General features: G+C 38.3%; 1 protein-coding gene across 3 annotated transcripts in view; it reads right to left on the bottom strand.

The window, feature by feature from the left end:
- sptbn4b (spectrin, beta, non-erythrocytic 4b) overlaps positions 1–17,246 on the bottom strand; it is a 96,857-nt gene that overhangs the window by 17,687 nt on the left and 61,924 nt on the right. For all 3 annotated transcript variants that reach the window (XM_088079300.1, XM_088079299.1, XM_088079301.1), the window contains 8 exons: positions 7,823–8,086; positions 3,939–4,163; positions 3,407–3,496; positions 2,960–3,238; positions 2,135–2,265; positions 1,782–1,986; positions 1,270–1,515; positions 210–344 (listed from right to left, as the gene is read on the bottom strand). In XM_088079300.1, coding sequence (XP_087935426.1) covers positions 210–344; positions 1,270–1,515; positions 1,782–1,986; positions 2,135–2,265; positions 2,960–3,238; positions 3,407–3,496; positions 3,939–4,163; positions 7,823–8,086 — 1,575 coding nt within the window. The remainder of the gene's footprint in view (positions 1–209; positions 345–1,269; positions 1,516–1,781; positions 1,987–2,134; positions 2,266–2,959; positions 3,239–3,406; positions 3,497–3,938; positions 4,164–7,822; positions 8,087–17,246) is intronic.

Genomic DNA, 17,246 nt, shown 5'->3' on the forward strand with positions numbered 1-17,246 from the left:
AATGTGAGGCATGGCTTGGTAAAGAAAGCATGAGCGCTAGACAAATATTCACAGAGTAATAACTTGTAAAACATAGTCCAGTGAACCTTTACAGAGTAATCATCACTGGAGAGAGTCTTTGTGATTCCTCCCTGCATAAGTCTTCGAGGTCAATAAACATTAAAGCTGTTTATTTTGCACGCTGTCCATTCATGTGCATGTTACTGTACCTGCGTGACCAGCAGCTGTATGTCCTGTTCGAAGCTGTGTAACAGTCTCTGTAGGGTGCTGGTGTTGGCACTGCTGCCTTGCCGAGCACGAACTTCCGGCAGCCTTCGATGTTTGTCCTCAATTTGGGATAAAACCTGAAAGAGAAGAAGTGTTTGCTGTTAACATTGTGCAAGGGAAAATGTCTGTGTATTATATATCATCTGTGTGATGTGTGAGCTTTGTGTAGAAAAAAGTAGAACAGAAATTTGAGAAATACTTTAAGTTTTTATATTCAACTGCCATTGATGTTTTTATACTCTCCTCTATGGGTTGAGAAATGACCATAAATCTTGGGTTCCTAAAATATTTCCAAAACCAAGAAATTGAACAGAATACATCTGTTGACATTTTATTTGTAGCTACAATATTTGTCCTCCACAGATGGTTGACATTCTACATTTTAAAATCATCAAAAAAATTGAAAAAAATCAATAACACTGATATTCTGCTTACATTAACAATTAAAAATACATTTTGGAGGGCATAAAGGTTAAACAGATTGGGGTTCCACGTGGCTGAGTGGTTAGAGCAAGCGCCCCATATACAAAGGCTGTGTCCTTGCCGCAGCGGCCGTGGGTTTGATTCTGGCCTCGGCCCTTTGCTGCATGTCCCTCTCTCTCCCACTTTCACGCTTAAGATGTCCTATATAATAAAGGCAAATAAGCCCCAAAAAAATCTTTAAAATAGATTGCTTAATTTGAAGGAAATTGGTATATGATCAGCGTCTCATTTACATTTTCTCCCCCCTTTCTTAGATTTTTGAGCTGTTCTCACCACAATGAGGGCTTTGGTTACAGTATTAGTTCTAATCTTATATAAAAAATAATATAAAAAATGTTATTGTTCAGGAATAAATCTGTCAAAAACAGAAAAAGGAGCCTAATGAATTGTATATGAAGTGTTGCATTCAATTTCCTGTTAGAGATCAATCAAGTGGTATGATAACACCATACAATTTTACACTGCATGGTATAAAACACCATATCATGTCTGTTATGTGTTGTTCCTCAAATACCTTACCTCTCTGCAGTCAGAGAAGAACTTATGCAGCTGGTGTGAAGCAGCAAGCATCTGTGCTCTGGTCTCCATGAGCTCCAGCAGGTCGGCCCAAGCCTCGTTCACCCCATCCTTCCATTCAGCAATGGTGGCTGCCTCTGAGTGGCCATAGTCGATGAGCTCGTCCACCATCTGGTTGACGGCTGTCACTCGCTCCTGCCCCACACTGCCTGTCTCTGATGCAAACTCTGTAAACTTCTCCTGCAAGACCTGTAGGTGTGGCAGTAACAGAGGTAAGAAGGCAATGGAAATATAAGAACAGAGTAAATTCTCCATGTGTTTCAGAAGCAGATTTATTAGCGGTTGTAAATGAATAAAAGTAATTGTTTAAAGCTGGTATTATTTACAGTTTGACGTAAAAAAACAACAACAATCAAACAAGACCAGTGTTGCTCTTTGATTTCAACATGTGACTTACAAAAACTGTTTCTTGAATCTATTATTCATCCACAGACACCATCTGTCGACACACTTACGGTGACATGCTCATAGTCTTGACCCAGTTCCGGTGAGCTGGCGACCACCTCCCTCTGAGCGATCCACTGCTCCAGCTCATCCACCTCCCTGTTGAGCTGGTAGAGCCAGTACTGCTGCTCCAGGCGGCTCTTCCTCTCTTCCACCAGGTCCTTCAGAGACACGTACAGACGGTCGATCTGTGACTGACGCTTGCTGATCTGCTCGCTGTGGAAAAGAGTAGGAAAAGGATAGTGTATCAGACCAATGGTAAAAAAATACATAACAATAATAATAATTTCTGTAATTTGCTTTGTGGTGACAGGAAATCTCTGCTAGATTTTGTTTGCCTGTGTGTGTGTTTTTGCCTGCTCACCAGTCCGGGTGCCCCATCTCCAGCAACTGTCGACATTGCTGTGACAGCAGGCCGATGGTCTCAGCGTAGTCCTCAATAGTCTGTTCCAGGACCAAGTGTTTCTTCAGCAGCTGCAGTGTGCTCGGCTCATCCTGGTGGGAGGAGGAAATGACAAACACAAGGAAGAGTTTCACTTTAAAAGTAATGCACACACTGCAAAACACTCAATATTGCCTTTATGTATAAGTCTATGTAAAGAAGACGGCGTCACTCTCAGATTAGGGTTCAATAAAATGAGATTAATTTTAAAGTGTGACTAATAATTACAATTCATATGTCTACACCTTGGTGAGACTAGCAGAAGTTTGGCAGCATTTGAAGAGACATGTGCAGATGGAGTTACAATGACTGATTGTTTTTTATCATAGTTTTCAAGGCAGACATGAACCTGGAGTTCAGTGTCAAAGCTCATTTTCTGGAGTTTATTTCTCAAGTAAATGTATCAAAGTAAACACCTTGATACATGGAGAGATAGGCAGATAGTAATAATGATAATAAAAATTTCAAAAATAAAACAACAACAGTAAAACATATAATAATAATAAGAAGAAGAATTAAGGAAAGGTATAGTTGTTGAATTAAGAGTTTAGAATTTCTAATACAACAAAAACACAACAACAGTAGAAAGAACGACTCAGTCAGGTCACCTATCAGAGACATGACTGAAATCTTACGAGGAAATGAATCCAGACTACATGCAGTGAGTTGTAACAGGATAATGAGCAATTTCTTCATTCTTTTGTAAGTGAAATGCCCAGCAACTTTCACATAATGGCACACACCCACCTTCCCCTTCTCCTCGTTCATCATGTGCAGCTCCTGCTCACTCAGCCAGGCCTCCACCTCAGCCGTGTCAAAGTAGTACTGCTGGGCTTGGTACATGGCGTCCAGGATTAGTTGCCTCCTTTCTGTCTCGGCCCAGAGCAGAGCCCACAGCTGGGAAAGCTGGTCATGGCCCGCCCTGACGCAGTTGGCCTCTGGGCTGCGTATGGAGGCGATGATCCCCGCCCTCTCCAGGACGTCCTCGATCCTGCTCCTGTGGCCCTGCAGCTCCCTCTGAAGTGTCTGTCGAATTAAAGCAGTAAAATAAGTACAGTTCACAATAAGGTAGGTGAGTAGGTTTAGATCAATGACTTATCCATCACATATTACCTGTGCATCTTTCTGTGACCTGACCACAATGAAGTTAAATAATGGTGGGCTCAGAATCACCAGCTTTACTGATTTTCTTACCTGGTTCTTTTTCATGAGCTGCTGGACTGCCTGCAGAGAGGAGCCGTGCTCCTGAGACATGGCCATTGGGAGGCGCTCCTGGACCCACAACTATAACAACAACAATATGACAAAAATGTGACACACAGCAGAGTATATTTGTGTATGTGCATATATGTACACATCATTTATTGTATGTGGATCTGTGGATCTAATAAGCATGGAGAGATACCTGTAAGATTAAAAATAATCATAATTTGTGCTATAAAAGGTCCAAACATTGACATTGGCCCAAAAAAGGCTTTAATTTTTGTCTGCAAGTGAAAAAATAAAAACATATCAACTTATTGTGAAAAATGAGAGGCAACAATAAATCCATCATGTGTTAAGGCTGTAATATGAAGGAAGCCAGTTTAGTGTGCATACTAATAATCCATTTACAGAGTCACATTGTCGACACCTAACTCCCTTTTGAAGACAAAATGCCCACCCCAAAATGTAAATTAAACATTGAAGGATAAAGTGTGTGTTTAACATTTTGTATGTAACTCACGATCTCATCCTCCAGATCCCGTCCGACTTGATGAACTTCCTTGGATGCCAGCAAGATGCGTCGTCTCTCCTTCAGCGGCTCGATCAGACGCACCATCCTAGCCTCCACAACGGCTTGACGCTCGGCAACCGTCTCCTTGATCTGCGTCTGCTGCGGGATGGTGGACACCTGTGCCTGGAGCTGCCCCACCTCCTTATACCACTCCTCCATCTGGCTCTCCATGGTCTGAGGGGGAAAATCACGAGGAGAAAAGACAGCAGAAGAGAGGGGGAGTAAAGTAAAAGTTATCAAAATGGATGGAGGAAAAGAGGATGTGTTGATGATGAGAAAAGGATGGAAGTAGGTGAGAGGAAGAGATAATAAATTGGAGGACATAAGTAAGGTAGATATGGTAAGGTAGCATGTAGTCATGGGAGACAGCATAAAGATGAGATGAGTGGGATGTGAGGAATGTGACAGAAATGCAAAATGAGTAATGAGTAGTTTGTTGTTTTGACTCTCAGTGAGAGTAAATTCCCATGCTTAATTGCATTTAAATTGTTATTATTTCTGACAGAGATTAAAAACATTTAATTTAAGGTTAGAAACTAAAAATCAGTAAAAATGCTTCAGATTTTTAACTTACCATAAGGATACTATTGCATGGTACAAGGTAACAATGCAATCCAAAAAGACAGGGAAAGACAATCACAACAAAAGTATATTCATAACTGGTTGCTTGTAAGGCCTAAAATCAAAGTGTTAAAGTAGACATGATCACAACAGAAATATTATATTATTGTATATATTGTTAGAAATATTATTATATATTTTTGTTTTCAATTTTCCAAATATATTGAAAAACTGTTTGTGTTCCGTTAACTAAAATGTTACAATTTAATAAAAGATGGACATGAATGCAAAGATGAGACTGAAAATAACCCAAAATAAGGAAAGAATAATTGATAGAAATGAGGTGTAGTGAAGTTTACTGTACCCCTTGCCAGGATGGATGCTGGGTAGTGGAGTTTGGTTTGGAGTGAGGATGATGTGGTAAAGCAGTGCTAATGGCGGCCTGTTAAAGGAAGCTGTAAGCGGCATGCTGTGGGAGAGGAGAGTGAGACATGTCCGGTGAAATGATGAAGTAATGAAAGGATGAATTTGTGTGTCACACCTGCAGGTCACTCCTGCCTGCTGTTTGCTGTGTAAAGAATCTGACTCCTCCAAACCATAGCTGTTTGAGGGCAAGTGATGAGTTTCATCCCAACATCACATGCACAGAAAAAAAGGCCTTTAAAAAACATGTTTATGCCATGAAATTATACCTAATGGATGTTTTATCGTAGAGTATAAAAGCTCACGTAGGCAGTTTTCTGTAATAGAAAAAAGCTCTGCTGTTCCTTACACGCACGCATCCACACACACACACACACACACACACACACACACACACACACACACACACACACACACACACACACTCAAAAACCAACGATTGCAGAGCTGCCATGCTCACCGAGAACAGTTTGGGCTGTCTTGAATCACTCAATCACTAACAAGCAGTGTCAACCAAATTTATAAAAATAATTCCTTACTTTTCCAGATTAACACACTGTAGTTGCACCATAACAAAGATGAAATTTCTCACAACTATCTTATTAAAGAACATCAACAATAATAAATTCTTCAATATGTTGGCATCTGTATTTAAAAATAAATTTATCAATCATTTCTGATCATCAGTATTTGTAAAATGATCTTGAACAAAAGCTCACCAGGTTGGCATGAATGCTGATGGCTTATAGAATTTCATAAAAAGCATCTACAGATATTAAAGTTTAATGTTGATGTGAAAGTAAAAGAGGCCAACTTTGCTGAAATGAGATGAAAAGCTGAACGGAAAGCATTACAGGCACACAGTGAGAAATGTTGTTGTTAGTCATTTTCAAAAATGATGTTTTGTTCAAATATTAATGAGAAGAGGCAACCACAGTGTGGCAATAATAACGTGAGCAGTGAGTCATTGTGAGACATGTCAGTATGTAGAGTAAAGAAGCAGAGCTACAGATTCATATTCACAATTTAGGTCAAACTGTTAAGAAAAGCAACGGGTACTTTTGATAAACATGCATTATGTGTTTAGTCCAATATAACATAAATATCTGGCAAAAAACGTAGAGAGATCGTTAGCATTAAAAACGTTTTGCTGTGACTTCAACTTAAAAAAAACACTGAATAAGAGCCAGAATAATGCTTCAGTTATTCATAAAGAAAATAGAGACACTTGTTATCTCACTGCTTGCATGTTAGGGTGATGGAAAAGGCCTACAACCAAAAAACAACTCAGAGAAGACACATAGCAGCAGTGCCATCTAATCACCAAGCAGAATTAAAAAATAAATACATGTTAAAATAGCAGTTTTTACAATCTAGGAGGATTTAGTGGCATCTCACAGAGATGACTGCAGATTGTAACTGGGTGAAACTTCTCCCAGATAGATTTCCTTCAATGTTCATTGTTTGGAAGGTTTTTACCAGGAACGGAATTATCTGCAGAACTCCCTTCCTGTCCAACACTAACAGATCAGGTAATAAAACCTGGTGAAAACACTGAATACAGCAGTTCCATGTTAAAACAAATCTGTGTTTTTCCAACTCTCCCGTCATGGAGGGGCTATTAACTACAGTGGCTGATGAGAAAATGCGAATGTTCCTATCTAGGCCCACTGTTTGGTTTGTCTGTTCTAGGCTACTATACAAACATGGCAGACTACATGGATGAGAATGTGCTTCCTATGTAGATATAAACAGCTCATTCTAAGGTAACAAAAACACAGTAATTCCTATTTCCTATTCCCCAGGTGATTATACACTAAAGAAAACAAACTTATTATATCCTATTCCATTTCTGCCAATATATCCCTCCTAAATCCTACACTCTGGAGCATTAACACGTCAAACTGAAATATAAGAAGCAAACCTGAAATCAAATTAGTGAATTTTTTTTCTTGTAGATTTAAATATTATTCTTTGTAATGTAACAATTCATAGCCTAGAGCTGATGAATTAATGGGATAGAGAAAACTGTAATTTTTTATATAGCTATACAATGTTGCATTTTGTTGCTGCTGTTTTATTTTTTTATTATCAAAAACTGGGTACTAATAAGCTTCTGGACCTTCTCTGATAATGACTCAAGTGAAAAAAAAAAACCCTAAAAAGGTCAAAACAAAAACAAGTCACAAGTAAATGTCCTTATTAAAAATGTATTTATTTTAATTTACTTATTCTCGTTCACTTTTCTATGTTATTTTATTTAACTAATTTATTCTTTCTAATCTTTATTTGGTACCCAATTGATCAAAGAGGGTATTTGATTTAGATTTAAAATATGCTTAACATAATAGAGACGGCTACCTTGATTAGGAATCTAATGGAAATGGACTTGAACCCCAGTGTGTTTTCTCCCCTTCTTTTTCCCGCTCTTCTCCTCTTTTTTTTTACTACTTCTTCTTCTTATTAATATTATTATTTTATGTACTAATTTATTTGTTAATTTCATTAATATACCTTTTTAATTTTATCTATCTTTGTGTGCTGTCACTTGTTTACCTGCTAACTTGTCTTTTGGCTCATACTTTTATTTATTACTTTGAAGCACTTGACATTGTTGTCATTTATTATCGCCAAAAGTTTTGGCAATAAAGTTAGCGGTAATGTTTTTGTAAGTGTCTTTTTTGTAAATCTTCTGGTTGCCAATAAAAACAAAGTTAACACTCATCTAATACAACTTGAGGGGATTGCAGCTCTTAATGTTTGAGAATCAGTAAGCTAGAAGTTAGAGAGAGACAGAATTTTAACCAGATAATTTCTAAGACCAATTTATGTTTTTGAATCCTACGTACTTGTAGTTTTTTCAGCTGCTTGTTGACAGTAGTCAGGTCCTGTCCCTGGTCCACATAGTGCAGTTGACCCTCCAGCTGGCCCAGTCTCTGGTCCAGGCTTTCGTAGCTCTGCACCAGCAGGTCGGCCTTGTTAGCTTCGAAGAGTTGACGGGCTTTGGCCTGGGTGGTGCTCTCCAGATCCTGCCAGCACTCCCTGATTTCCTCCAACTTCTTCCGGACCACCGGACTGAGCTCCGGCTTCTCCTGGATCAGCTGCTGGCCCTCCTGGATGGACGGGAGGAGGAATGAACAAAAATGGACAGGTGAGACAGAGGTCAGACTTTTTATGTTTCAATAAGAAGGGAAAATGACATACAGACCATGTTACTCGTGAACAGCTGAACGTTTAGAGCAGAGTCAAAAGCATATACCTATATATATAAAACACTTCGGATAAATACAGACAACAAAACACACTTTAGCTACAAAATGTCACACCATAATCAGCATGCAATAATAAACATAACCTGTTTTGATAATAATGACACCAAGTAGGGTAACTATCACCTTAATTAGTAAATCTGTGTCTTTACACAGCACCTGGGAAACATTAATATAAACCCATAATCCTGAAGCATATATTGGTTTCATGCTCATCAATTTTTCATCACTGTTATGCAAATGTATGACAAAAAAATTCTCCAAAAATCTAATTACATTATTCACTCTAATAAAATAAGCTAATGAGACTTAGGCTGGAAGAATGAAGTGTCTAATATGTGTTTATACCTCTATACCTATGGCCGTGTCCATGATGACGTGAATATTTTCTGGTTTTCTATTATTAGAGAAAAATTAAAAAGAGTATTTGGGGGTTTTGGACTCATGATGGCATAAAATAAGATATTTGAAAACGTAACCTCGGGCTATGGGAAGATGTGATCGTTAATTTCCATGCTTTTGTGGAATTTTGTAGACCAGACAATAAATCAAGAAATAGGAATTAATTATTAGTTGCAGCCCTACTGAAATGTAAAATCAAACATAATCATAAGGAGTCTGTGTCTCTTTTCTGTTTCATCACATCCACAAATATTCACTGGATCTAATGTCAGGATAATTATGTGCAGACACGATGGAACTGGGTTAGGATGTGTATGTGTGTTTGTGTGTGTGTGAAGAGATTAAACCTTGTGGTATTTAAATGCCTCATAAATTACCTTGCACTCCCCTTCCCCCTTCCTTCTCTTCCTGTCCTCTCTTTTTCAAATATGTGACCCCTTTTGTACCTCATCCTCTTCTAAACACACACACACACACACACACACAAACACACACACACACACACACACACACACGCACACACACACACACACACACACACACACACACACACACACACACACACTTCTTTATGTACACCTGCTCCCTTCCTATTTTCCTCTATTTTGCCTCCCCCCACAGTGAAATCCTTCCCCCATCCAATTGTAATTCGTCTCTTGCAGCCTGTGTGTTTGTGTGTGTGTGTGTGTGTGTGTGTATTTAAGAGAGAGTGTTACAGAAAAAAAGAAGGAACCACACAAAGAAAAAATATCTCAATTGAAAACCAAGGATGGACAGTAAATAATTGTGAATTATTTACTTCCAAGTCAGACTGACAAAACCAGTGTTGGGCAATGTAACTTTAACGCAATCTTTTTAACATTTACTTACATCATAAAGTGACTTACAAAGCTGTTATATTTCTTTGTCTATATTCATCCCCCTTAAAAGTCAAGAAATTAATGTAGCAATGTGGCTGCCATTGCCTCTACACATGAAAACCAGATCAACATTTAGAACTTTGGCATTGGTTCACTTACACATAAACTAAAAATATTTCCTCACGTGTACAAAAGCAATTCCTTTTGTTACTAAACTTATGGCCCATGGGGCAGGGTCAGCCGCCAACCATTTTCTAATTCCTAATAAAAATAAATAGATTATTTTGTACATTTAATGCCAATAATGTAACAGAGTGCTTAAAAAGCATACAAATAGAGTTTGTTTATTAAAAAAAAGTGCCATGACAGGATGCCTTGGAGCCCCTGACAGAGGTCCGGGCTAATTATTTTTAAATCAATTATAAATGTTTGTTTATTAACTGGCCCCTGGCCTCCTGACATTTTGCAACAGTGGCCACCAGGCAAATGGAGTTTTGTATCCCTGAGATAGAGGGAAAAAAATGTCAATTTTAATTCAATAAGTCTATAGCCATGCTAGCTGCTTTGTGTGGCTGAACGTTAACAAAATTCTACATAAGCACAAAACACAAAGTACACCTGAGGCTGATAGGAATGTCTTTAGTTTTGCAGGTATTTGGTCATAAACAAAAGCATTAAGCAAACTAAAATTTTGACCTAATGATGGCACTTGATGAAAAGTCATTACAACAATGGGTACTCTTTAGAATTAGCCCATAACATTTAAAGTACCGATTCCTGTAAGGCTCACTGTTTAAAGATGAGTAAAAAAAACACTTGCAAAGTATAATTAATACCAAAATATAGAGTGCTAACTAATAATGATCAAGCATTAGGTGCGTGTTGGGCGGCAATTTCAGACTCGGCCAACACATTTCACAGAGACGGCAAAATAACGTTGAGCAGTGACTCATCATCAACCACAGAGGACAACATCCTGCCTGATTCACTCAGGTTATGATAAAAATCTACAGACACACAGAGATGTCTGATGACTGGAAACTGGATGGCGCTGAGGTGATAAAAAGGTTTCCGGTCCAAACCCCCGGACCGGCTGTGTGAGAATGGTTGAGGATATGTCTGGTTCCACCGAGGAAGCTTCATGGTGCGAATGTGAGTGTTATAAAACCATGCTTAGTCACAAAGTAAAGTATTACTGAAAAAAGGCAGGTTGTAAGTCTTCCCTAAAAAGATATTTTTGAGGACATATCATACATTACTGTATAAGGTGCATGTCAGAAGTCAGATATAGTCAAAGTCAGACATAACAAAATACAATGTGATTTTTTTTATTTATTACTTTTTTTTTTTTTTTTAAATATGAGTGTTGGAAAATATGTTTGAATTCTTTCTATCTATCTATCTATCTATCTATCTATCTATCTATCTATCTATCTATCTATCTTTATCTATATTTTCTAAATTATGTTCAATAATATGTCAAACGACAAAACATAATATATTTTTCTCATGATCATAGACTGGCAGACTGTGGAACCTATATAGTATGTAGAATAAAACATATATGGAATAAAATATAATACATTTTACAATGTACTGTATTCATAGTTACAATAATTGCTATAATCTCTGATATTTTGCGAGTTCAGTATAGTCAACAATATTTTAAAATGTATGGTAAATGATCTGAAATCCACATGTGGAAAATATATGGATATGAATTTGAATTTATTTTCAACGTATCTGAACCATGAACTCCGATTTTCTTAAGCACTACAATTAAGGTTACAATAAAAAACACAAATATTTATGGCTTAAATTCACAAACTAGCTGGGTACAAGTGGAGAAAAAAAAAGAGTCAAAAAAAGAAGAAACTTATTGTCTACCTCAAAAATTACTCCCAGTTGTTCCATCAAAGCAAACTGGAGATGGCTGAGGTTATAATCAGCACCTCTCAGGTATAAATGTGTGTACATAAACACACAGATAGTAAAGAGGAATTAAAAGCTGTACAGGAGGCCACACTATACCACTTCTTGTCCTGTGATTTCCAGTGGTAGTGGGTTACGTCATCTTTCATTCTGGTGTAGCGTTTCCCTGGCTGCTGATGCATCCCATCCTCTGCGGTGAGTGGGAGGGCTGCGTGGGCTCAAGCAGCTTCACCCACAGGCTCAGAGCTGCTACTCCACACTCACACATACTCAGTCTTTAGTTCAAAGTGGATCATGATATTCCACTACTCACACAAAACTGTATCTACTGAGATCCCACAGCTACCTGGTCTGAAACAATATGAAGGAAAATCCGCATCCAACACATCACTGCTGAAGTTTCTCCTTGAAGTTTAACGGTGAAAACTATTGTATGATGTTTTCTCTTGTCATCAGAGTTACAGTATATTAGCTTGTGCTTTTTGTTGTGCTTAAAATACTTTAACAGCCCGCTTTACTAAGTGGGGGTGTGGAGTATGAAAGAAAATGTTGTTTGCCCACGCTATTCAGTTGCATTATGGGAATGAAAGGATCAAGTGAGCTCAACTCATGCCAAAGACTATAAGTCAGGGTGTCTGTGCTGTATTAGTTCTGACCACTTGTCTTTAATGTCTGTCTTGCAAATTGCCCCAAATCACAGTGATACAGATTTATAGTGGTGCAATATCTGTAATTCCTTTGTGCAATAATGTGAAATCAGCCATTCAATCTATCTTTTTATTAGCTGCTTTTTTTAAAATGATTATTTGTTATATCTTGCCTTTTTCTTTTTATTTACTGATGCTTCTTTTTTTGCACGATCCCTTTTGCTGCTGCAACAGTGCAAATTTGCCCACTGTGGGACTAATAAAGTAATATCTTGTTTTATCTTAAAACAAATGATTAAGAACAAAACTGAGCAAAAGAAAACAGGCAAAATGAAGGGGGACAGGGAGGGAGGACTACTGACAGAATGCTGATGCTAACAGTAACAGATGGGTTGTCCACATTCTGCTGTCTGCTCTGTATATTACAGCAGACATCTGCTCCTGAGCGTCACTGCTGACACTCTGCTGGTCATTGTGTCTGTCACACTCAGGCCACTGCAGCTATTCTGTCAATATTTACTCCACGTGTGAAAAATATGCTCGTCCGACCACAGCAAAAACCCTCATTATGTTTCCAGGTTATAGCTTTTATTTTTTAAACAAATAAATAGTGACATTTTTAAACTATAATCTGTCCGTAGAGTAGGACTCACTATGTTGATCTTTTTTTTTCTTTTAAAAAACAAAGGAAAAGATGAATGCAAAAGCAGCAGCTACAGCTGTCCATACTTTTGCTCATTTAAAGCAGTAGAAGGTTTTAAGTGTGTAATTAATCAAAATGTATACTCAAACCAAACATAATGTTTTTTCAAAGTACCAAGTCATTCCTTTAATATTGTCACATTAGAGAGGGAATTAGGTTAAAAAAATTTAATGTTTGATTCTGTCTCCCAGTTCTACCATTTATGAAGTGCTTTTGAGGAGATTTAAAAGTATCGAGATATATATTGTGTATTGAGATATAGCCTAAAAATATTGCAAAATAATTTGTAGCCCATATTGCCCAGTCCTAATATGAATCTCAACAGCACACTACTCTTTCAAAATGTAATTTACCATAGAAATAGAGAACTTACATTCCAAAGTCACAGTTTCAACGACATCCAAAACCACCGTATTCACTTTTGTACCAACCATATCTTTTCTATTCATCTCTGTCAGAGATACAAAAAAGGCATTACACAAGCAGCCTGCTCTGGCTAGAGTAGATGTTAGAGAGATAGATAAGCACTTACTGTACGCACACACGCACAGAGCTAGGGATGACATTTTTTCCAGGTGCCCTGCTAATGCTAGAAGATAAGCACCGTGAACACCCATACAGCTAAAATGCCCCCCACCCCCCTCGGTGCTGCTGTAAAAGCACCACTTTGACTCGAGGAAGAGGTGAACTGAACTTTTTTGTTCTACTTTTGTTTATCTCAAACCCCTGAGTGTGTCTTCTGGAACTGACTGAGTGCATCAGAAGGCTCAGAGTGCTCCAGGATTTGGGAGGCATTAGACAAAAAACTCATTTCATTTTACCGCACTTTCATGTATGAACTTGATGTAAGCAAGGAAAGACATAAAGAAATTGTGTTGTAGTTAAGTCATATCTCTTTCACTGTAGTGAAAAAAAACAAAGCCAACCTCATAAGAATCATGCCTGTGCTATAAGCGTGATTTTTCTGATTTTCTTTCAATTCTTTCAAAATAAAGTGACCAAAATTATGCTCCAAATCATGCAAACGGGGTAAGGTTTAAACACCTCTGTTGAGCATGAAGCCCAGTCAAAGTGGAGCTCTCTTTGAAAGACAGGAGTCTTAACAGCAGGGTTGTAGTGATATGCATACTGAGATCAGAATCACAAACTAGATGATGACCAGATGTGGATGTCTTAGCTTTTGTTTGTATTAATTAAAATTACTGTACAGTCCAGTTTAGCAGCAAGTAAAGCAGGAGATACCCTAACAGTCTGTAAATACATGTAAATAATGTAAAACGATATGGGGATTATATTGTGGAACAAAGGGGAGAGTGGGGCATTGGCTTTCTAAAGCCTCATTCCCACTGCACAAAACCCCCCTGCTAACACCTGCTCGCACCCGGCTTTTCAATACAATGAGAATGTCTACAATTGGCATCACACCCTTGTCAAATGACTGCAGTAGACATAGGTTTTTAGTGCCTCCAGCTCTAGTGGGCAATGATGGGAGCACAACACCCGGGTGAACGCACTAATTTCAGCTCCTTAACTGTCGAGATTAAATGATGCGCCGTCACTAATTACCATCCGTCTCCTCCTAAGCAGCACCAAAACACCAATCCAAATTAATTTGCACTGAGTTTAAAAGAGTCTGAATAAGTAAGAGACATAAAGGGTAGAAACCAATGAAAAGTTTTCACAGACTTCTGTTCCTGCTGCTTTCTATTGTTTACCTGTTCTCTGCCTGTCTGTGACATTGCACACATTACATTACACACTAAAAAAACAACTCCTCTTGCTGCATGTTGCCTCTTGCCTTACTCTCTCCTCCTTTCACAATTGTGCTGTTCTATCAATTAAACGCAAAAACGCCTGAAAAAAAATTGGCTACCCCCAGTGTATTCAGTTAAATCATGCAGCAGTACTTAGTCAGCTTTTAGTAGAGCACATTGTCAGATTTTCAGAGGACTACCCTGCCATGTGTTTTAAACCAGAGGAACACAACCTCACATTCAGCCCTCTCTGTCTTCCTCAGCATCATTGTCTCTGTTCAGTCCAACTCTATATGCTTTACTGGCATGAATGCTGTAGGAACGGTGTGGCCGAAGTATCTAAATAAAACCACAGTTGACTGAAAGACCATAGAAATATAACAGCAAATCCTGGTAGTTAACTATTTGTTCTCAGGGAGAGTGCTGGAGTCATCACTGCTCCATTGATATTGTCAGTGTACATATCTCCACACCCACCCACCCGCATGCACACCTACACACACTCCCTCATTTATGCACACACTGTCTCATATACTGCAGAGCCAGCACAAAAGTACAGGTCAAAGCTTAATGCACACAGGATTTTGTGATGTGAGGCAGTTGCATGTAGTAGATGTCAAAAAGGGAGAGGACCTGGGTGCAATAATGTGCTTACATAAATTAGGTTTTGCCAACTGATATGATCACATGATGTTTTTGAAATTATTGACTTAGCTCTACTGATTAAATGGCTGCAATACGTTTGTATTGCAGCCATTTAATCAGTAGAGCTAAGTCAATAATTGTGCATTATTAGCATCACTTGTAAAAAAAAACAAAATGATGTTGTGGTAAACCTCTGACTTCTCATCTAGCACCACTAAATGTTTAAAACTGTACAAAATGCCAATACACACATAATGGGCTAAGGAAACATGAGGTAAACAGGCTAAATGTTACCATGCTGACCAAACATGAATGCAAGGTCACTTCTGGCCTGTAATGTTGAAAATGTTACAAAGCCTGTGTGCTTAATGTTATGTAATGAGCGCCCTGACATCCAATAGTAACATGCTAACATTAACATAATAAATAATAACCATAACAAATAAAAGTAATCCATGGGACCTATCACCACCACCTAATTAAATGCATGGTTGCAGGATAAAACATTTTAATTTACTGATCTAGATAAAGATCAGTGAAAAGTTGCAAACATAATTTTGATGAGTTGTGTTGACATAATAATGCTGATAATGTGAATTTTTAACTCAAATCTATGTTTTAAAAAAATGTAAGTTGTCGTAGGGCAATTAAATTGGCTTGATAATTTAACTTATCCCTACCTTCAGTTCAGGATTTTAAGTCCCATCCTCTGACCACTTAATATTCCTGGGTAAATTCAAACAGTTAAGACTTTGTTAGGGACCTGCAGGCCAAACAACTATGACACAAAGGAAATTTCTTACTTTCTTCCTTAAAAACTTGTTTGGGGGTGACCTGGGTGATCTCTAGCTCACTGGGTAGAGTGAGCGCCGCACGCTCCTGCAGCAGCCTGGGTTCGAGTCCGGCCTGTGGTCCTATGCTGCATGTTGCTCCCCCTTCTCTGTCCCACCTTTCCTGTCTCTCTAAATATGTCCCCTAACGGGAAAATGCCCGCAAAAAATAATTTTAAACCCCCCTCCCAAAAACGTGTGTTTTGCGATCAGTAATTAAGTGCTGCTTAAAAATGCCTTTGATTACAGAAGACAAGCCAATTTCCCTAACTAAATGTAGTGTACTTGTTGCACGTGATTTCATTAGAAGCTGTCATAACTCAAAAAGTTTGATGCAAACCAATGCATTAAGTTTCTTTGTTTGAGCCAAATAATTGTTTTTTAGAGTGTACTGGCTATGTGCACACATAAGGAATATTGTATAGAAAGGGGGCAACTAGACAACTGCTACAAACGCAAAACACAAACAAAAAAAGACAGCACAGACATTCAAATATGAGTTGAAATATCAAGACTCATATTCTGACTCTGTTCGCCTAACACTATTCATCTCTTTACTAGTGTGTGATAAAGCACAGAGATCAAGTGAGAGTGGGATCTCGGCTGTAGAATCTGAGATTGTAATTCTTAATGAGTTAATGAGGCCAATTAATTATCAGGCGTAACAGGACAGAAGAGGACAGGAATGAAAAACCCATGGACTCAGGCTACTGTAGCAACTGCATGTAGAAGGAGCCATTTTCAGTGTGCACTCACACACTCCCCCACATACTCACATACACAAACAAACACAATCTGCTGCTACTGAGGCAAATCAGCCGCAGCAGCCAGCAGCTTCTATTTCATCTAAATCACTGCAGAGTTTTATTACAGACATTGCAGAATGACTAGCCATGTCTGTACAAGCAGCACATCTTCTGAAGGCGTACAGACTACTGCTACATTAATTTGTTCCTCTGAACAAAAAAACAAACAAACTTTGGTTCTAATTTTGGTTAGAAACCAGCAATGTGCATAGGTAACACAAAGTATGGTTTCCTCTTTGAGTTTTGGTTTCTACTCAGGTCATTCCCTTGTCATGCTTTCACATTACAGATATGATCAACATATTCAGATTTGTTTATCTGGCCCGTTGAGGAAGCCCAGTCATCCTGCAGCAACAGAACAGCAGAGTTATTGATTAAACAATGCATTTCACATTCAGAACACTGCTAACCTCAGCTTATCAGAT

Source organism: Plectropomus leopardus, chromosome 6 (assembly GCF_026936395.1).
Source record: "Plectropomus leopardus strain MGB_pleo_1.0 chromosome 6, ASM2693639v1, whole genome shotgun sequence".
NCBI lineage: Eukaryota > Metazoa > Chordata > Actinopteri > Perciformes > Serranidae > Plectropomus > Plectropomus leopardus.